Source organism: Aegilops tauschii, chromosome 2 (genome assembly GCF_002575655.3).
Source record: "Aegilops tauschii subsp. strangulata cultivar AL8/78 chromosome 2, Aet v6.0, whole genome shotgun sequence".
NCBI lineage: Eukaryota > Viridiplantae > Streptophyta > Magnoliopsida > Poales > Poaceae > Aegilops > Aegilops tauschii.
The window spans coordinates 76,797,208-76,820,077 of record NC_053036.3 but is presented as its reverse complement, the minus strand read 5'-3'; the positions used below and the strand labels follow the sequence as shown (position 1 = coordinate 76,820,077).

Here is a 22,870-nt window from a genome sequence, read left to right as displayed (position 1 = left end):
AAACATGATACATGTGTGAATACATAGACAAAAAAGTGTCACTAGTATGCCTCTACTTGACTAGCTCTTTGATCAAAGATGGTTATGTTTCCTAGCCATAGACAAAGAGTTGTCATTTGATTAATGGGATCACATCGTTAGGAGAATGATGTGATTGACTTGACCCATTCCGTTAGCTTAGCACTCGATCGTTTAGTATGTTGCTATTGCTTTCTTCATGACTTATACATGTTACTATGACTATGAGATTATGCAACTCCCGTTTACCGGAGGAACACTTTGTGTGCTACCAAACGTCACAACGTAACTGGGTGATTATAAAGGTGCTCTACAGGTGTCTCCAAAGGTACTTGTTGGGTTGGCGTATTTTGAGGTTAGGATTTTTCACTCCGATTGTCGGAGAGGTATCTCTGGGCCCACTCAGTAATGCACATCACTATAAGCCTTGCAAGCATTGTAACTAATGAGTTAGTTGCGGGATGATGTATTACGGAACGAGTAAAGAGACTTGCCGGTAACGAGATTGAACTAGGTATTGAGATACCAACGATCGAATCTCGGGCAAGTAACATACCGATGACAAAGGGAACAACGTATGTTGTTATGCGGTTTGACCGATAAAGATCTTCGTAGAATATGTGGGAGCCAATATGAGCATCCAGGTTCCGCTATTGGTTATTGACCGGAGACGTGGCTCGGTCATGTCTACATTGTTCTCGAACCCGTAGGGTCCGCACGCTTAAAGTTTTGATGACAGTTATATTATGAGTTTATATGTTTTGATGTACTGAAGGTTGTTCGGAGTCCCGGATGTGATCACGGACATGACGAGGAGTCTCGAAATGGTCGAGACATGAAGATTGATATATTGGAAGCCTATGTTTGGATATCGGAAATGTTCCGGGTGAAATCGGAATTTTACCGGAGTACCGGGAGGTTACCGGAACCCCCCGGGGCTTAATGGGCCATGGTGGGCCTTAGTGGAAGAGAGGAGAGGCGGCCAGGGCAGGGCCGTGCGCCCCTCCCCACTAGTCCGAATAGGATAAGGAAATGGGGGCGGCCCCCCCTTTCCTTCCTCTCTCCCTCCTCTTTCCCCCTCCACTCCTAGTCCAACAAGGAAAAGGGAGGGAGTCCTACTCCCGGTGGGAGTAGGACTCCTCCTAGCGCGCCCCTTCTGGCCGGCCGCACCTCTCCCCCTTGTTCCTTTATATACGGGGGCAGGGGGGCACCCTAGGGACACAACAATTGATCGTTTGATCTTTTAGCCGTGTGCGGTGCCCCCCTCCACCATAGTCCACCTCGATAATACTGTAGCGGTGCTTAGGCGAAGCCCTGCGTCGGTAGTACATCATCGTCGTCACCATGCCGTCGTGCTGACGAAACTCTCCCTCAACACTCGGCTGGATCGGATTTCGAGGGACGTCATCGGGCTGAACGTGTGCTGAACTCGGAGGTGCCGTGCGTTCGGTACCTGATCGGTCGGATCGTGAAGATGTACGACTACATCAACCGCGTTGTGCTAACGCTTCCGCTTTCGGTCTACGAGGGTACGTGGACAACACTCTAGCTCCCCTCTCGTTGCTATGCATCAACATGATGTTGCGTGTGCGTAGGAATTTTTTTGAAATTACTACGGTGCCCAATAGTGCCATCCGAGCCAGGTTTTATGCGTTGATGTTATATGCACGAGTAGAACACAAGTGATTTGTGGGCGATATAAGTCATACTGCTTACCAGCATGTCATACTTTGGTTCGGCGGTATTGTTGGATGAAGCGGCCCGGACCGACATTACGCGTACGCTTACGCGAGACTGGTTCTTCCGACGTGCTTTGCACAGAGGTGGCTGGCGGGTGTCAGTTTCTCCAACTTTAGTTGAAACGAGTGTGGCTACGCCCGGTCCTTGCGAAGGTTAAAACAGCACCAACTTGACAAACTATCGTTATGGTTTTGATGCGTTGGTGAGAACGGTTCTTGCTAAGCCCGTAGAAGCCACGTAAAACTTGCAACAACAAAGTAGAGGACGTCTAACTTGTTTTTGCAGGGCATGTTGTGATGTGATATGGTCAAGACATGATGCTAAATTTTATTGTATGAGATGATCATGTTTTGTAACCGAGTTATCAGCAACTGGCAGGAGCCATATGATTGTCGCTTTATTGTATGCAATGCAATCGCCCTGTAATGCTTTACTTTATCACTAATCGGTAGTGATAGTCGTAGAAGCATAAGATTGGCGAGACGACAACGATGCTATGATGGAGATCAAGTGTCGCGTCGGTGACGATGGTGATCATGACGGTGCTTCGGAGATGGAGATCACAAGCACAAGATGATGATGGCCATATCATATCACTTATATTGATTGCATGTGATGTTTATCTTTTATGCATCTTATCTTGCTTTGTTTGACGGTAGCATTATAAGATGATCCCTCACTAAATTATCAAAGTACAAGTGTTCTCCCTGAGTATGCACCGTTGCGAAAGTTCTTCGTGCTGAGACACCACGTGATGATCGGGTGTGATAGGCTCTACGTTCAAATACAACGGGTGCAAAACAGTTGCACACGCGGAATATTCAGGTTAAACTTGACGAGCCTAGCATATAACAGATATGGCCTCGGAACACTGAGACCGAAAGGTCGAGCGTGAATCATATAGTAGATATGATCAACATAGTGATGTTCACCATTGAAACTACTCCATCTCACGTGATGATCGGACATGGTTTAGTTGATATGGATCACGTGATTACTTAGAAGATTAGAGGGATGCCTATCTAAGTGGGAGTTCTTAAGTAATATGATTAATTGAACTTAAATTTATCATGAACTTAGTCCTGATAGTATTTTGCAAATTATGTTGTAGATCAATAGCTCGCGTTGTTGCTTCCCTATGTTTATTTTGATATGTTCCTAGAGAAAAATTATGTTGAAAGATGTTAGTAGCAATGATGCGGATTGGATCCGTGATCTGAGGATTATCCTCATTGCTGCACAGAAGAATTATGTCCTTGATGCACCGCTAGGTGACAGACCTATTGCAGGAGCAGATGCAGACGTTATGAACGTTTGGCTAGCTCAATATGATGACTACTTGATAGTTTAGTGCACCATGCTTAACGGCTTAGAATCGGGACTTCAAAGACGTTTTGAACGTCATGGACCATATGAGATGTTCCAGGAGTTAAAGTTAATATTTCCAGCAAATACCCGAGTTGAGAGATATGAAGTCTCCAACAAGTTCTATAGCTAAAAGACGGAGGAGAATAGCTCAAGCAGTGAGCATGTGCTCAGATTGTCTGGGTACTACAATCGCTTGAATCAAGTGGGAGTTAATTTTCCAGATAAAATAGTGATTGACAGAATTCTCTAGTCACCATCACCAAGTTAGTAGAACTTCGTGATGAACTATAGTATGCAAGGGATGACGAAAGTAATTCCCGAGCTCTTCGCGATGCTGAAATCGACAAAGGTAGAAATCAAGAAAGAGCATCAAGTGTTGATGGTTAACAAGACCACTAGTTTCAAGAAAAGGGCAAAGAGATAGAAGGGGAACTTCAAGAAGAACGGCAAGCAAGTTGCTGCTCAAGTGAAGAAGCCCAAGTCTGGACCTAAGCCTGAGACTAAGTGCTTCTACTGCAAAGGAACTGGTCACTGGAAGCGGAACTGCCCCAAGTATTTGGAGGATAAGAAGGATGGCAAAGTGAACAAAGGTATATTTGATATACATGTTATTGATGTGTACTTTACTAGTGTTTATAGCAACCCCTCGGTATTTAATACTAGTTCAGTTGCGAAGATTAGTAACTCGAAACGGGAGTTGCAGAATAAACAGAGACTAGTTAAGGGTGAAGTGATGATGTGTGTTGGAAGTGGTTCCAAGATTGATATGATCATCATCGCAGACTCCCTATACTTTCGGGATTAGTATTGAACCTAAATAAGTGTTATTTGGTGTTTGCGTTGAGCATGAATATGATTTGATCATGTTTATTGCAATACGGTTATTCATTTAAGTTAGAGAACAATTGTTGTTCTGTTTACATGAATAAAAACCTTCTATGGTCATACACACCAACGAAAATGGTTTGTTGGATCTCGATCGTAGTGATACACATATTCATAATATTGAAGCCAAAAGATGCAAAGTTAATAATGATAGTGCAACTTATTTGTGGCACTGCCGTTTAGGTCATATTGGTGTAAAGCGCATGAAGAAACTCCATGCTGATGGGATTTTGGAATCACTTGATTATGAATCACTTGATGCTTGCGAACCATGCCTTATGGGCAAGATGACTAAAACTCCGTTCTCCAGAACAATGGAGCAAGCAACTGACTTATTGGAAATAATACATACTGATGTATGCAATCCGATGAGTGTTGAGGCTTGCGGCGGGTATCATTATTTTCTGACCTTCACAGATGATTTGAGCAGATATGGGTATATCTACTTGATGAAACACAAGTCTGAAACATTTGAAAAGTTCAAAGAATTTCAGAGTGAAGTAGAAAATCATCGTAACAAGAAAATAAAGTTTCTACGATCTGATCATGGAGGAAAATATTTGAGTTACGATTTTGGCCTTCAATTAAAACAATGTGAATAGTTTCGCAAACTCATGCCACCTGGAACACCACAGCATAATGGTGTGTCCGAACGTCATAACTGTACTTTATTGAATATAGTGCGATCTATGATGTCTCTTACTGATTTACCGCTATCGTTTTGGGGTTATGCTTTAGAGACAGCCGCATTCACGTTAAATTGGGCACCATCAAAATCCGTTGAGACGACGCCTTATGAATTGTGGTTTGGCAAGAAACCAAAGTTGTCGTTTCTTAAAGTTTGGGGCTGCGATGCTTATGTGAAAAAGCTTCAACCTGATAAGCTCGAACCCAAATCGGAGAAATGTGTCTTCATAGGATACCCAAAGGAGACTGTTGGGTACACCTTCTATCACAGATCCGAAGCAAGACTTTTGTTGCTAAATTCGGAATTTTTCTGGAGAAGGAGTTTCTCTCGAAAGAAGTGAGTGGGAGGAAAGTAGAACTTGATGAGGTAATTGTACCTGCTCCCTTATTGGAAAGTAGTTCATCACAGAAATCTGTTCCTGTGACTCCTACACCAATTAGTGAGGAAGCTAATGATGATGATCATGTAACTTCAGATCAAGTTACTACCGAACCTCGTAGGTCAACCAGAATGAAATCCGTACCAGAGTGGTACGGTAATCCAGTTCTGGAGGTCATGTTACTTGACCATGACAAACCTACGAACTATGAGGAAGTGATGATGAGCCCAGATTCCGCAAAATGGCTTGAGGCCATGAAATCTGAGATGGGATCCATGTATGAGAACAAAGTGTGGACTTTGGTTGACTTGCCCGGTGATTGGCAAGCCATAGAAATAAATGGATCTTCAAGAGGAAGACGGACACTGATAGTAGTGTTACTATCTACAAAGCTAGACTTGTCGGAAAAAGGTTTTTGACAAAGTTCAAGGTGTTGACTACGATGAGATTTTGTCACTCGTAGCGATGCTTAAGTCTATCCGAATCATGTTAGCAAATTGCCACATTTTATGAAATCTGGCAAATGGATGTCGAAACTACATTCCTTAATGGGTTTCTTAAGGAAGAGTTGTATATGATGCAACCAAAAGGTTTTGTCAATCCTAAAGGTGCTAACAAAATATGCAAGCTCCAGCGATCCATCTATGGACTGGTGCAAGCATCTCGGAGTTGGAATATACGCTTTGATAAGTTGATCAAAGCATATAGTTTTATACAGACTTGCGGTGAAGCCTGTATTTACAAGAAAGTGAGTGGGAGCACTACAACATTTCTGATAAGTATATGTGAATGACATATTGTTGATCGGAAATAATGTAGAATTATTCTGCAAAGCATAAAGGAGTATTTGAAAGGAGTTTTTCAAAGAAGAACCTCGGTGAATCTGCTTACATATTGATCATCAAGATCTATAGAGATAGATCAAGACGCTTGATAAGTTTTTTCAATGAGTACATACCTTGACAAGATTTTGAAGTAGTTCAAAATGGAACAGTCAAAGAAAGAGTTTCTTGCCTGTGTTACAAGGTGTGAAATTGAGTAAGACTCAAAGCCCGACCACGGCAAAAGATAGAAAGAGAATGAAAGTCATTCCCTATGCCTCGGCCATAGGTTCTATAAAGTATGCCATGCTGTGTACCAGATCTATTGTATACCCTACACTGATTTTGGCAAGGGAGTACAATAGTGATCTAGGAGTAGATCACTGGACAGCGGTCAAAATTATCCTTAGTGGAATAAGGATATGTTTCTCGATTATGGAAGTGACAAAAGGTTCGTCGTAAAGGGTTACGTCGATGCAAGTTTTGACACTAATCTAGATGACTCTAAGTCTCGGTCTAGATACATATTGAAAGTGGGAGCAATTAGCTAGAGTAGCTCCGTGCAGAGCATTGTAGACATAGAAATTTGCAAAATACTTACGGATCTGAATGTGACAGACCCGTTGACTAAAATTATCTCACAAGCAAAACATGATCACACCTTAGTACTCTATGGGTGTTAATCACATAGCGATGTGAACTAGATTATTGACTCTAGTAAACCCTTCGGGTGTTGGTCACATGACGATGTGAACTATGAGTGTTAATCACATGGTGATGTGAACTGTTGATGTTAAATCACATGGCGATGTGAACTGGATTATTGACTCTAGTGCAAGTGGGAGACTGAAGGAAATATGCCCTAGAGGCAATAATAAAGTTATTATTTATTTCCTTATTTCATGATAAATGTTTATTATTCATGCTAGAATTGTATTAACCGGAAACATGATACATGTGTGAATACATAGACAAACAGAGTGTCACTAGTATGCCTCTACTTGACTAGCTCGTTGATCAAAGATGGTTATGTTTCCTAGCCATAGACAAAGAGTTGTCATTTGATTAATGGGATCACATCGTTAGGAGAATGATGTGATTGACTTGACCCATTCCGTTAGCTTAGCACTCGATCGTTTAGTATGTTGCTATTGCTTTCTTCATGACATATACATGTTCCTATGACTATGAGATTATGCAACTCCCGTTTACCGGAGGAACACTTTGTGTGCTACCAAACGTCACAACGTAACTGTGTGATTATAAAGGTGCTCTACATGTGTCTCCGAAGGTACTTGTTGGGTTGGCGTATTTCGAGATTAGGATTTGTCACTCCGATTATCGGAGAGGTATCTCTGGGCCCACTCAGTAATGCACATCACTATAAGCCTTGCAAGCATTGTAACTAATGAGTTAGTTGCAGGATGATGTATTACGGAACGAGTAAAGAGACTTGCCGGTAACGAGATTGAACTAGGTATTGAGATACCGACGATCGAATCTCGGGCAAGTAACATACCGATGACAAAGGGAACAACGTATGTTGTTATGCGGTTTGACCGATAAAGATCTTCGTAGAATATGTGGGAGCCAATATGAGCATCCAGGTTCCTTTATTAGTTATTGACCGGAGACGTGTCTCGGTCATGTCTACATTGTTCTCGAACCCGTAGGGTCCGCACGCTTAAAGTTTCGATGACAGTTATATTATGAGTTTATATGTTGTGATGTACCGAAGGTTGTTTGGAGTCCCGGATGTGATCACGGACATGAAGAGGAGTCTTGAAATGGTCGAGACATGAAGATTGATATATTGGAAGCCTATGTTTGGATATCGGAAGTGTTCCGGGTGAAACCGGAATTTTACCGGAGTACCACGGCCAGGGCAGGGCCTTAGTGGAAGAGAGGAGAGGCGGCCAGGCCAGGGCCGCGCGCCCCTCCCTCCTAGTCCGAATAGGACAAGGAGAGGGGGGCAGCGCCCCCCTTTCCTTCCTCTATCCCTCCTCTTTCCCCCTCCACTCCTAGTCCAACAAGGAAAAGGGAGGGAGTCCTACTCCCGGTGGGAGTAGGACTCCTCCTGGCGCGCCCCTTCTGGCCGGCCGCACCTCTCCCCCTTGCTCCTTTATATACGGGGGCAGGGGGCACCCTAGGGACACAACAATTGATCGTTTGATCTTTTAGCCGTGTGCGGTGCCCCCTCCACCATAGTCCACCTCGATAAAACTGTAGCGGTGCTTAGGCAAAGCCCTGCGTCGGTAGAACATCATCATCGTCACAACGCCGTCGTGCTGACGAAACTCTCCCTCAACACTCGGCTGGATCGGAGTTCGAGGGACGTCATCGGGCTGAACGTGTGCTGAACTCGGAGGTGCCGTGCGTTTGGTACTTGATCGGTCGGATCGTGAAGACGTACGACTACATCAACCGTGTTGTGCTAACGCTTCCGCTTTCGGTCTACGAGGGTACGTGGACAACACTCTCCCCTCTTGTTGCTATGCATCAACATGATCTTGCGTGTGCGTAGGAATTTTTTTGAAATAACTACGTAACCCAACAGTCATCTCCATGGATTTAGATGGTGCCCTACTTAAGGTGAATGTAGCTGTCTCTAATGCATAACCCCAAAACGGTACTGGTAGATCAGTAAGAGACATCATAGATCACACCATATCTAATAAAGTACGGTTACGACGTTCAGATACACCATTACACTATGGTGTTCCAGGTGGCGTGAGTAGTGAAACTATTTCACATTGTTTTAACTGAAGGCCAAACTCGTTAACTCAAATATTTTACCTCTGCGATCATATCACAAAAACTTTTATTTTCTTGTTACGATGATTCTCCACTTCACTCTGAAATTCTTTGAACTTTTCAAATGTTTCAGACTTGTGTTTCATCAAGTAGATATACCCATATCTGCTCAAATCATCTGTGAAGGTCAGAAAATAATGATACCCGTCGCGAGCCTCAACACTCATCGAACCGCATACATCAGTATGTATTATTTCCAATAAGTCAGTTGCTCGCTCCATTGTTCCGAAGAACGGAGTTTTAGTCATCTTGCCCATGAGGCATGGTTCGCAAGCATCAAATGATTCATAATCACGTGATTCCAAAAGCCCATTAGCATGGAGTTTCTTCATGCGCTTTACACCAATATGACCTAAACGGCAGTGCCACAAATGAGTTGCACTATCATTATTAACTTTGCATCTTTTGGCTTCAATATTATGAATATGTGTATCACTACGATCGAGATCCAACAAACCATTTTCATTGGGTGTATGACCATAGAAGGTTTTTTTCATGTACACAGAACAACAATTATTCTCTAATTTAAATGAATAACCGTATTGCAATAAACATGATCAAATCATATTCATGCTCAACGCAAACACCAAATAACATTTATTTAGGTTCAACACTAATCTCGAAAGTATAGGGAGGGTGTGATGATGATCATATCAATCTTGAAACTACTTCCAATACACATCGTCACTTCACCCTTAACTAGTTTCTGTTCATTCTGCAACTCCTGTTTCGAGTTACTACTCTTAGCAACTGAACCAGTATCAAATACCGAGGGGTTGCTATAAACACTAGTAAAGTACACATCAATAACATGTATATCTGATATACCTTTGTTCACTTTGCCATCCTTTTTATCTGCCAAATACTTGGGGTAGTACCGTTTCCGGTGACCAGTCCCTTTGTAGTAGAAGCACTTAGTCTCAGGCTTAGGTCCAGACTTTGGGCTTCTTCACTTGAGCAACAACTTGCTTGCCGTTCTTCTTGAAGTTCCCCATCTTCCCTTTGCCCTTTTTCTTGAAACTAGTGATCTTGTCAACCATCAACACTTGATGTTTTTCTTTGATTTCTACCTTCGCCGATTTTAGCATCGCGAAGAGCTTGGGAATTGTTTTCATCATCCCTTGCATATTATAGTTCATCACGAAGTTCTAGTAACTTGGTGATAGTGACTAGAGAACTTTGTCAATTACTATCTTATCTGGAAGATTAACTCCCACTTGATTCAAGCAATTGTAGTATTCAGACAATCTGAGCACGTGCTCACTAGTTGAGCTATTCTCCTCCATCTTGTAGGCAAAGTACTGTCACAGGTCTCATACCTCTCGACACGGGCATGAGTATGAAATACCAATTTCAACTCTTGGAACATCTTATATGCTCCGTGGCGTTCAAAACATTTTTGAAGTCCCGATTCTAAGTCGTAAAGCATGGTGCACTAAACTATCAATTAGTCATCATACCGAGCTTTTGTCAAAACGTTCATAATGTATGCATGAGCTCCTGCAATAGTTCTGTCACCTAGCGGTGCATCAAGGACATAATACTTCTGTGCAGCAATGAGGATAATCCTCAGATCACGGAGCTAGTCCGCATCTTTGCTACTAACATCTTTCAACTTATTTTTCTCTAGGAACATATCAAAAATAAACGGGGAACAACATCGCAAGCTATTGTCTACAACGTAGATATGCAAATACTACCACGACTAAGTTCATGATAAATTAAAGTTCAATTAATCATATTACTTAAGAACTCCCACTTAGATAGACATCCCTCTAATCGTCTAAGTGATCACGTGATCCAAATTAACTACACCATGTCCGATCATCACGTGAGATGGAGTAGTTTTCAATGGTGAACATCACTATGTTGATCATATCTACTATATGATTCATGCTCGACCTTTCGGTCTCCAGTGTTCCGAGGCCATATCTGCATATGCTAGGCTCGTCAAGTTTAACCTGAGTATTCTGCGTGTGCAAAACTGGCTTGCACCCATTGTAGATGAACGTAGAGCTTATCACACCCGATCATCACGTGGTGTCTCGGCATGACGAACTTTGGCAACGGTGCATACTCAGGGAGAACACTTTTATCTTGAAATTTAGTGAGAGATCATCTTATAATGCTACCATCAATCAAAGCAAAATAAGATGCATAAAGGATAAACATCACATGCAATCAATATAAGTGATATGATATGGCCATCATCATCTTGTGCTTGTGATCTCCATCTCCGAAGCACCGTCATGATCACCATCGTCACCGGCGCGACACCTTGATCTCCATCATAGCATTGTTGTCGTCTCGCCAACTATTGCTTCTACGACTATCGCTACCGCTTAGTGATAAAGTAAAGCAATTACAGGGCGATTGCATTGCATACAATAAAGCGACAACCATATGGCTCCTGCCAGTTGTCGATAACTTGGTTACAAAACATGATCATCTTATACAATAAAATATAGCATCATGCCTTGACCATATCACATCACAACATGCCCTGCAAAAACATGTTAGACGTCCTCTACTTTGTTGTTGCAAGTTTTACGTGGCTGCTACGGGCTGAGCAAGAACCGTTCTTACCTACGCATAAAAACACAACGATATTTCGTCAAGTTAGTGCTGTTTTAACCTTCACAAGGACCAGGCATAGTCACACTCGGTTCAACTAAAGTTGGAGAAACAGACACCCGCCAGCCACCTATGTGCAAAGCATGTCGGTAGAACCAGTCTCGCGTAAGCGTACGCGTAATGTCGGTCCGCGCCGCTTCATCCAACAATACCGCCGAACCAAAGTATGACATGCTGGTAAGCAGTATGACTTGTATCGCCCACAACTCACTTGTGTTCTACTCGTGCATATAACATCTACGCATAAACCTGGCTCTGATACCACTGTTGGGGAATGTAGTAATTTCAAAAAAATTCCTACACACACGCAAGATCATGGTGATGCATAGCAACGAGAGGGGAGAGTGTTGTCTATGTACCCTCGTAGACCGTAAGCGGAAGCGTTTATCAACGCGGTTGATGTAGTCGTACACCTTCACGTTCCATCCCGATCAAGTACCGAACGTACGGCACCTCCGCATTCAGCACATGTTCAGCTCGATGACGTCCTCGCCTTCTTGATCCAGCAAGAGGGGCGAAGTAGTAGATGAGTTTAGACAGCACGACGGCGTGGTGACGGTGTTGGTGAAGAACAATCTTCGCAGGGCTTCGCCTAAGCACTACGAAAACTATGATGATGGATAAACTAGAGGGGACGGGGTTGCCGGCACACGGCTTGGTGTTTCTTGATGTGTCTTGGGTGCTAGCCCTACCCCTCTATTTATATGTTGAGCCTTGGGGTCGAAACTTGGAGTAAAAGCCTCCACAAAGTCGGTTTCACCGAAAAGGCAAGAGTCCTTCTCGGACTCCAGGGCCAGACGCCAGGGTTCCCGGCGTCTGGACCCAGACGCCAAGGACCCTGGCGTCTGGCCCCTGAAGTCCGCAAAACTACCTTTTGCGCTTTCCAAAAACCTTGTGGGCTTTCCCCTTTGGCCCAAATAAAGTGTTCTCATTCCCAAACATTTCGGGAAACATCCGGAACCTCTTCCGGTGAATTCCGGAACCCTTCCGGAGACTAAACACTATTATCCCATATATCAATCTTTATCTCCGGACCATTCTAGAGTTCCTCGTCATGTCCGTGATCTTATCCGGAACTCCAAACAACATTCGGTTGCCAACATACATAACTCATATAATACTATATCGTCAACGAACGTTAAGCATGCGGACCCTACGGGTTCGAGAACTATGTAGACATGACCGAGACATCTCTCTCGTCAATAACCAATAGCGGACCCTGGATGCCCACATTAGCTCCTACATATTCTACGAAGATCTTTATCGGTCGAACCGCATAACAATATACGTTGTTCCCTTTGTCATCGGTATGTTACTTGCCCGAGATTCGATCGTCGGTATCTCAATACCTAGCTCAATCTCGTTACCGGCAAGTCTCTTTACTCGTTCCGTAGTGCATCATCTCATAACTAACTCATTAGTCACATTGCTTGCAAGGCTTAAAGTGATGTGCATTACCGAGAGGGCCCAGAGATACCTCTCCGACAATCGGAGTGACAAATCCTAATCTCGATCTATGCCAACTCAACAAGTACCATCGGAGACACCTGTAGAGCACCTTTATAATCACCCAGTTACGTTGTGACGTTTGGTAGCACACAAAGTGTTCCTCCGGTAATCGGGAGTTGCATAATCTCATAGTCATAGGAACATGTATAAGTCATGAAGAAAGCAATAGCAGTAAACTAAAACGATCAAGTGCTAAACTAACGGAATGGGTCAAGTCAATCACATCATTCTCCTAATGATGTGATCCCGTTAATCAAATGACAACTCATGTCCATGGCTAGGAAACTTAACCATCTTCTATTAACGAGCTAGTCAAGTAGAGGCATACTAATGACACTATGTTTGTCTATGTATTCGCACATGTATTATGTTTCCGGTTAATACAATTCTAGCATGAATAATAAACATTTATCATGAAATAAGGAAATAAATAATAACTTTATTATTGCCTCTAGGGCGTATTTCCTTCAAAGGGGTGTACCCGACGCCCTTCAGGAAGGTCCGGCGGCACCCACAGGCATCGCCGCATCGGGGCCGGACGAGCAGCCAGAGATTTCTCCCAACCCAAACCCCCACCACCACCCCCGACGAATCATAGTGCACCGCCCATCACGCCGCCCACCAACATGTGCCACCACGGTCACTGAATCAACTTCGCCGTCTCCTTGAGGTCACCGACACGAGACATGGAGGACGGGAGAAGGGAGAGTGGCCACGGAGGCATCCGCAACATCGCCGACGTGAGGGGACAACCACCACTGCCACCGCGGAGCCGACCGGATGCACGGACAAGGGGCCTGCCAGGCGCCGAGGCCCGGCCGGACCCAAAAGGGTCCGAACAGCCCCTGCCGTCACGCTGCAGCTCGCCGGCCGACGAAGCCGCCACCTCCCGCAGACCACCACCACTTCACCACCAACCAGGGAGCAGCGTCGCCACGCACCGAGTCGCCGGCCCGCCCTAGCCCAGATGGAGCCTGAAAGGGCCCAGATCTGGGCCGCGCGGGCGCCGCCGGCCGCCAGCACCGCCACGCCGCCCTGCGGCCAACGGTCGCACCGCCGCACCGAGTACCACGAAGCTCGCCGGAATCCCGCCGCCGAACCACACCGCAGCTAGCCGAGCTGCACCGCCGCCATCGGGAGGCCCCCGCGCCCCCATGAACGTGCGGGGAAGGGACGGCCCGCCGCTGCCAGCGCCGCGCGAGCCGAGCCTGGCGGATCCAGCCGGCGGCGACGGGGAGGAAGATGGACGGGGAGGGGGCCGAAGGAGAGGAGGCAGGGGCCCGCCCATCGCCCGCGCGGGGGGGGGGGGGGGGCGAGCAGGCGGACGGGAGCGCGGGGGAGGGGGAGGGGAGAGGGAGACGGGGTGCACGCGGCCGGCGGGGGGAGGGGGGAACCCTAGTCGCGGGAGCGAGGGAGCGGGAGGGCAATCTAGTTTTTTCTTTCAAGCTCTGGCTTTTGCCATCCTTTTTTCCTTTGTATTATCTTGTTGTTGCAAGTTTGGTAATTTAACGATAGGACTTTTCCCTTTTTGATCTATCTCAAAATTTCCATCCATAATCATGTTGAGGCTTACAAGGTAATTTTGCTGAAAATGAGCAGAAATACTTTAAAGTGAACTTCTACATAAACAATAGGCACGTACCAATACTTGTACACTTTAAACACACATAAGGCACTAAGAAGTACTACTAAGCCAAATAAATTAGTACTCCCTCGGTCTTATATTAGTTAGTTTTTTTTTTGCGAGGTAGCATTCATGCTTTGCTAGTTAATACTTCATACTTTACACTATCCATACTTTTTGAAAAGGATCGGATTATCCGGCTAGAAAAAAACGGATTATCCTACGGTGTCATCTATTGGTAATACCATATCCTATACTGTATCCTTTTAGTCGGACTCGGATTTGGATCGGATTGTGTTGGATGTCAAAAATACCTTATAATATCATATTAAAATGGATTCAAAAACAATTTCGGCCAGAAATTATGCTAACCACTTTAACGCTTATGGCTCAGTCAAGCCAACTAGTGAAATGTTCATATTTGTTGCAGATTTTCCCCCAAAAAATTGAAAAATTGCGACTTCCTGTTGGAATTTTGAATTTTCCAGTTATAAACTCAGTTGTAAATTAACTTTATAACAATCGCGGTAGGGATTTTGAAATCAAAGTTGAAACCTTCAGAGAAAAACGTTGGACTCCAAATAACATAGAAACTCGAATTATTCAGTTCAAACAACATATAACCTCGAATTATTTGTTCCAAATTGCATATTGGTTTAAAGTGTTGAAAATTAGATGATAGAAGTTTGTTGCTAGGGAGAAAAGGGTTTTTCAAATTGACAACAACGATTTCTTTTTAGACAGATCGAAGTATTATGATGCTACAGATCAGAACTGTTGTGCAGAAAAATTACAACTATGGTTGATTTTACTGTTAGTCGCGAAAACTAGGTTATCTCAGTAGTTCCTTGGAACTTTTATTTGGAGGCCCCCCTACAACGGTCTAATCTACCTACCCTCTTGGTGGGATAACGCAATTTCAAGAAATAAATTCACATTGGTGTTACAGTTCAACGTAATTTATGCAAAAATTAAGTGTTATGAACAATCGATCATGCATATTGGAGAATTGCATTCACGTGTTACTGTCGTGTGGAAAAAGAAAACCCCTGGAAGAACCACATAACAATGTCTACAGGCCATGTTTGAGCACCACCCACACCAGGCCATGTTCAAATACTTCTGGGCTCTAATTTGAGTGCATTCGTTCAATGCAAGCAATCAGAAGAACAATACAGAGAACTGCTTCGATCGCCAACATGATCAAAGGCAAGATAAAAAATATACTTACACAGGTAAACCATTTCTCAATTTAAACATCTAGGTAGTAAAAGATTCATGATCACCAGCGCTTAAGATATGAGCTCCCCCTACGAAATATCCACAACACAACATACTCATACTCCACAAATCTGTAGATTGGTAACATCTGTGATCGCTACAAACTTAACATTCTACAGTAACTGCCACAGGGCGGTTGCGAAGAAATGGCAGTCATCGAACATAACACTACCAACATGGCAAATTCTATATGCCTACAAAAGCACTATCCTCTTGGAGGGTGGTATACCCCTCACCGCATGGTCATGTATTCCAGGCTTCCCAGCAGCAAGTAAACACTTCAACGCCACAATGTCGAATTATAAGAGCTCCTAGCACATGGAGTACTCGATACTAGCAGTGGATCAATCTACAGTCGTGAATACATGTAACTAACTAAATAAAATCCAGTACTTATCCGCGGCCATAAACTTCAGCAAAGAGTCGGCTCTTGTATTTGTCGTGTCCATCTTAACACATCCGTTCAAGGTTATGTCTGTCAATAAAAAAACCAAAATTCAATTAGATTAGCAGCATATACAAGTACTTTAATGAGGATATGGAGATGTTTGTCAATATTAAGCATCCAATGTTATGAACATGTATGTATTGATATATGTAGAGTAGTATTATGCTGCCAATATGTTAAGGGTCACTACCATGCCACTGCAACTACTAGATCAGCGAGAGGGATTTTGAAGATGAAGAGTAGAGTGGGAAGGGCTGTGTGGAACCTCAGACCTGATGGAGAATACAACGATTGAAACTCAACATATATAGAGCGTAATTCTTCTTGCTCCGTGTAACAGCCTAATTTGGAAAGGCTGCGGGCCTCAAAGGTGCAAATTCAATGTACATGGTAGCTAGCTCAAAATGGACTTATAATTTCAGCACAATCGATGGTAAAAGATGGCCTAATCAGTAATTATCCCATATATGGAGACCATCTTGAGATCACTAACCCCATATATTCACATGCATTAGACTATGAAGAGTGGTGGACAGAACAAAGCATGACAGTCCACACTCCACAGGGCACAAAAGAATGGTATAAACAATGGAACTAGTGGCATTTGTCATTATGGAATCGACTCCCCGACAGTGGTATTCTTCAGTTTTATTGCACAAGAAACACCAATATAATGGACGCAGTTGTTCTAGTCTCGAGCACACGTGAGCTCGTGAGCTCGTTATCTGTGCTGCTGGTTCGATTTTTGGGGTTCGGTGCATTAAATTCCTGTGCCCTGTTGGAGTTCGCCCATAAATAAGTAAAACCCGAAATACAGGAGAGACATATGGGCTACGTGGGCCAGGACATGTGACGGGAAGAAGTCACCATGAGCCGCGGGATACTCAAGCCGTGGCTTGGGACATCAATTCCGTTGTGATCCGTGGATCAAAAAACATGCTTTACGTCATCTGGCTCTGCTTAGTAGTAAATGCTGTAGGGACGTCTGGCTGCACAGCGGAGTTGTTGCTCGAGAAATACTCAAACGGCGCAAGGAAATGGAGTTCTTGTTACAGCCGATTAAGAGGTGCTGATTTAGGCATGTGAAATCCATTGATTTACGGAGCCGTTTCTGTCCAATCTTTCGCATCATACAAGATTTGGTGGAGCAGGACCACGGGGGTGGAGGTCAATGACAACAACGTCGGCATGGTGCCGCTACACTACCCTGTGGTGCAGCCAACCGGAGATCTCCTGACACCCATAGATGCAGTGAGTGCGGATGGCCAGATCTGTACCGCAGAGGTGCCTGCCCAAGGAGCCGAACAGCCACAAGGATCTGAGCATTCTATTGATCAGATTGACCCAAAAACTCCAGCGTTGATGCGAAGGAATGGTTAGTGCTACAGTTGTAGTATTGCAGTGTTCTGATGCTGGATTTCAGATTCATAGATATATTGCAACCACTGGCAGCTGGTGTAGCTATATTTCAGATTCAGAGCTATAAGATATATATTGACGGGGGAGTGTTACACCCTGAATGTTAAGTTACATGTCCTGCAAATGGAATTGGTTTTGGTAGCTATTGTTGTATGAAATAATGGTATAACCTATGCCACAAGACAAAAGCAGTGTAGAATGTCAATTGAAAAAAAATTGCATCAAAAAAAGGAACGAATATGGGACAAAATTTAGTTATGGCAGGAATGATGTGTGTGCTCCGGTACCGTGGTAGAGAGATAGTTTGTAATCGGTTAAACGATGTGATCACTAGATTCTAGGTAGCATGCTAGTTCGAAAATTTGCTCATGAGCGCTCTTCCATGCAGGGTGAGGATCAGGGCTGCTGCACCAGGGAGGACACCCTGTCCTGGCGGCATCAGTGCATTAGAGAAAGCAATCTATGGTTTTGCAGAGAGCCCAGGCGACAATGAGATAGTACCCACATTAGGGATAAGTTTTGATTCCCTGGACCGTGGCTCATGACGTCTGTTGCTTTCCTGATCCATGGATCAGCAAACACACTTTCCGTTCAATGGGGGACAGAGATGGAGTAAATGGGAGAATGGTTGGTAGGTGCTAAAAAAACAAAGGGATAATGGTTGGTAGTTGGGATCATATCCTACCTTCGGCGGCTGCATTTTTCGAGTACCAATTGCGGGCGCGTTGTAGATTAGGTTCAGGCGGCAGGCGGAGAGGCACGCTTACACCGAAGGTGAACATGGAGTTCCTGATGCAGCCGATTCAAAGGTTACTCACTTAATCTTTTTGGGCATGCTGTATACTTGGCTGTGCTTATCGGTCCTAGTATCAATCCACCCATAACTCATATGGTTGTGCAGAGTGACGGTGCTGGAGGAGGTGAACAGCAGGGAAATTCTGATGGAGCCACTGCATTATCTAGGTGTGTCTGCAGTGGACGTCCATCAACCGCTGCGGACGCCGGCATTAAGCATCAAGGGTCAGATATGTGCGCCGGGCGACGTGATGAGTGCTGGAAGGCAAGAATCCCCACATGGGCCTATACGTCCTGGGCTGTCAATCTCAAGGCAAAAGGACAGCGATACCATGCGCACCGGTGCTCGTGCACAGAAGAGCACTTCCGCAATATAATTCACAGATAATCATATAAACTATCAAAAATACTTGCTAAAGATTGCACTTGCGAAACAAGTTACTTTGAGGATAAAGAAAGAGACAAAAATCTTACTAGAACATCAACATGTGTGAATGCACTTCGATAAAAATGTCATGGCACAACACCACATGCAAGTATATATTAGCTGTGAATTAAATGAAGATCTGTTCTATAATAATACCATCATAGTTTACTGGAATAATCAAATTAAATTTCTATTTGCTATCTTGACTAAAATAAGACAATCAATTTTATGAAACAGATAAATAGGCAGATAAAATAAGACAATAAATTTATATGTAACAGATAAACAGGCAGATAAATAACTAGTGCAATTAAATAAGAGATACCCCAGAACCCAGCCCTTTGAAATTTGAGGCCTATCACTTAAGGTGGGTTTTGAATGATAAATTCAAAGCTTCCCGGTCATAATAATCATGGCAACGACTGAACATGGACAATGCATTCTAGGTTTCCGCTGATGATATCTCCGTATGGATCTGATTGGTCAAATGGCAACTTGTTTTACCAAAGAGATCAGTGTTAAATGCAAATACTTTTAGGAAAGCTAACATCTATCAACATGCCGAGTAACCAAACTTTCTTGTAGGTCTAACTGGGATGTACGACAAAATGGTTTGGTATAAAGTTATCAACACCAAAAGTGTTACTCGGTTACATGTATAAATGACCGCGACACAAATAAAAAACTCGCAAGTTATCAGGATTCATGAAACTAGAAACAGCATGCTCATAAAAAACATATAACGTGGCACCAATAGGTGGACAGAGAAGAGGGTGGGTATATACCTCAACAACACAACCACATAACCCTCTACTTCATCTTCATCCTCCACTGCCTCAGTATCATAGTGGGTAAGGTGACGAAACAACATGTTGCAATACCACCCATTAACCCCACATCCCTCACTATTGAACCAATCCGTTCCCTCTGACATCCTTCCACACCCAACAGACCCACCACCTTATCATAATCAATTGCGAGCAGCATGAAGGCGGCCGAAACGAGGACTCCAATCATGGCAGGGTCCTTGAGCATCGACAGAAAAGAAAAATCAGTACGAGATCATATTGTATGCTCTGAAGATAGACAGGCGCATAGGCATTTACATATAAGGGCACCCGCTTTTGAATTCAGGAAAACAATGGGTCTCAATTTCTAATTTGGAATTGGCAACTTAATTTAAACACACACATGTAAAATCGGTCGGTTATTTATTTATTTTCGAAGCAAATCGGGTCATACGTACATATTCAGAGGCGAAAGGGAAGTTCTTCCGCGATACCTTGTTGGCGTCGGTGGTGTCGTACGGGGAGCGCAAGGAGCGCGAGGAGCGCGCGCCGACGAGGAACGTGGAAACGGGGGTGAGACACAGAACGATGTAGGCGCAGGCCCAGGACGCCGCCCAGAGCGCGGGGGGAATCTCGAGCTGACCCAGGGCAAGACGCGCGATGACCAAGGCGAGGTACACCGCGCAGAGAACCCAGAGCAGCCCGCAATGCAGGAAGATGAGCGCGTCGAACCTGGCGAGGAACAAACGCCTGCGCGCCGACGCCGGCATCTCCGTCTCGGGGACGGTCATGGGGGCGGAACCCTAGGCGGCAGGCGGCGGTGGGTAGGTTGGGTTTAGCGGGAGTGAGGAGGAAGACGGGGATCGCTTTGGGGGTTTCAGCGGCCAAACGGGCCGGGCCAGCCAGGCCAGCCCGCGAGCACGCCGGCACGGCACGGGCTAAACGGGCCGTGCCCGGCACGCGGCACGCCTGGGGCGGCATGGCCCATCTGGTAACATAAAAATGGATAAAAAGGATGTATCTAGAACAAAGAACAAAGTGAGTATTATATATATAATACGGTCTAATAGGCCTAAAAATCAGCCCAACAAGTTGAAAATGTGCAGCCCAGCGTGTCAGCCCGTTTACTAACTAGGTCGTGCCTGGGCTTGAAGGTGCAGCACGTGGGCTGGCACGACACGCCCACTTAGTAAACATGCCCTCATGGGTCGTGTCGTGCGTGGCACAATTAGCATAGGTCATAGCTCGCCAAACAAGCCGGCCCTGCCCGGCATGGCCCGGCCGATTGTAATCGTGTCTGGCACAGCCTGGCCTGCCTAGGCACGATTATTATATGGGCCTTGCCGTGCCGGCCCGTGTGCTGCAGCCTGCGGCCCAGGCACGGCCCGGCTGCTAATCGGGCTGGCCCACCGATACGCCAGGCACGCTAGTCTGACTGCTATTTTGCGCACTGGGCGTTTTAGCCTATTTTTACATGTTGCGCCACATAGAGATATATAAAAAAATAAAAAAAAATTAGGTGGGCCATGCCGTGCCGGCCCGCGTGCTCAGCCTAGCACCCCAAACACGGCCCAGTGCATGCAGCGTGCCGGGCCCGGCCCGTTTAGCCCTTGTCGTGCCTGGCCCATGGCGGGCCCTGTCGGTGTGCTCGCGGGCCGGCCTGGTTGGCCCGGCCCATTTGGCCAGCTATAGCATAGGTCGGGTCGGGCCATGCCGGGCCGGCCCGTTTGGCCAGGTTTGGTTGATCGGGTCCCAAACAGGTCCTTACGGTGTGAGTGTGACTGCGGCCCAGGTCAGCTTGTTTTATTGGAAAACTCTTGAAAACACTCGAGTGGTCTTTTCTCCCCGTTAACCGCCTCCTTGCACGCCACGTGCGCCCTCCCCCCCACACACACAACAAACTGCTCCCTCAATCTTATCCTCTTACGAAGCTCTCTCCACACATTTCTTTCTCCCCCCTTCGTCTCATCACGCATAGCTAGAGGATAGGCTCACATGGCAGGAGCGTCGCATGATGATCCTCTGCCTAAAAACACTGATGTTGCAATCAGAGGGGCGACACAACCATTGCAACAGCACAAATGTTGCAAGATCCAGGGATGGCGACTCCAACCATCGCGGCTGCAAGGTTCCCATGCGCCACCGTCGCGTGTGTTGCAATCTGAGGCCTACCACTTACGATGGATTTCAATGAATAAATTGCTACCAAATAACAATAAATCACAGGAAATGAGAGAACATGAACACCACATACCAAGTTTTTGCTGGTGATCTATCAGTAGGCATCTGATTGGTCAACTGACGATTTGAACCAAGGGAGATCAGTACTGAATGTAAATATCTAACATCTATCAACAACTTAGAAAAAAAATCTCTCTTGTCTAACTGGGATGCATGACAGAATGATTTGATATAAAGTTATAAACACCTTCAGTGTTGCTCAGTTACATTTATAAATGATTGCAACACAGGAATCTATAGTTTATCAGGATTCATGAAACTGGAAACCTCATGCTTATAAGAAAGGTGCGTGCAAATAGTTTAGAAGAAGCAAACATCTTTTGTTTTAATCTCACTATCTGCACAGATAGAAACAATGCAACATAAAATTATTTTTGCCCCTCTCTAATAATATCGATGATCATTTCGCAATAAAGGCATACATTAGAATTGCAGCAGTTGGCCACTCAGCACAAATGAAGGTTGAGGCTAACCCCAATGTTTGTCATAAATGCAAATATGCAGCTACCAGAGGGAATAGGAAAATACTCATTGTTTTAACATATAACAGTACTCATGTTAACAAACAACAACCAAGAATCCTACAGCTATGAAAAATGATTGAAAATTCACAACATTGGGGAACACTGGATTCATGTTATTAGGAGTCTGATAATGCACACAAAATATACACATTAGCTGAAAAAAATATGGCTCTGAGGTATAGGGAAGGTATATACCTCGACATTGTGCGACATGAGTCATGTTTTTTGATACGTCCATTTTACATCATGCTTTTATATTGATATTTATTGCATTATGGGCTGTTATTGCCTATTTTGGTACAATACTAATGACCCACAAGTATAGGGGATCAATTGTAGCTATTTTCGATAAGTAAGAGTGTCGAACCCAATGAGGAGCAGAAGGAAATGACAAGTGGTTTTCAGTAATATAATTCTGCAAGTGCTGAAATTGTAAGTAGCAGAGAAGTTTGATAGCAAGATAATTT

General features: G+C 44.6%; 1 protein-coding gene across 1 annotated transcript; it reads right to left on the bottom strand.

The window, feature by feature from the left end:
• Positions 1-15,707: 15,707 nt before the first annotated feature.
• LOC109786943 (uncharacterized) lies at positions 15,708-20,603 on the bottom strand. The gene is made up of 3 exons (XM_020345509.4): positions 20,133-20,603; positions 19,636-19,876; positions 15,708-16,236 (listed from the first exon to the last, which is right to left on the bottom strand). Exons 1-2 carry the CDS (start codon positions 20,427-20,429, stop codon positions 19,661-19,663), a joined length of 513 nt encoding a protein of 170 aa, XP_020201098.1. The 5' UTR covers positions 20,430-20,603; the 3' UTR covers positions 15,708-16,236; positions 19,636-19,660.
• Positions 20,604-22,870: the final 2,267 nt, after the last annotated feature.

Excerpts from the sequence above, each read along its gene's own strand:
- LOC109786943 (XM_020345509.4), bottom strand. The coding sequence starts at position 20,429 with ATGACCGTCCCCGAGACGGAGATGCCGGCGTCGGCGCGCAGGCGTTTG. Across the intron at positions 19,877-20,132 it reads ACACCACCGACGCCAACAAG|GACCCTGCCATGATTGGAGT; the intron begins GTATCGCGGAAG and ends TCGATGCTCAAG.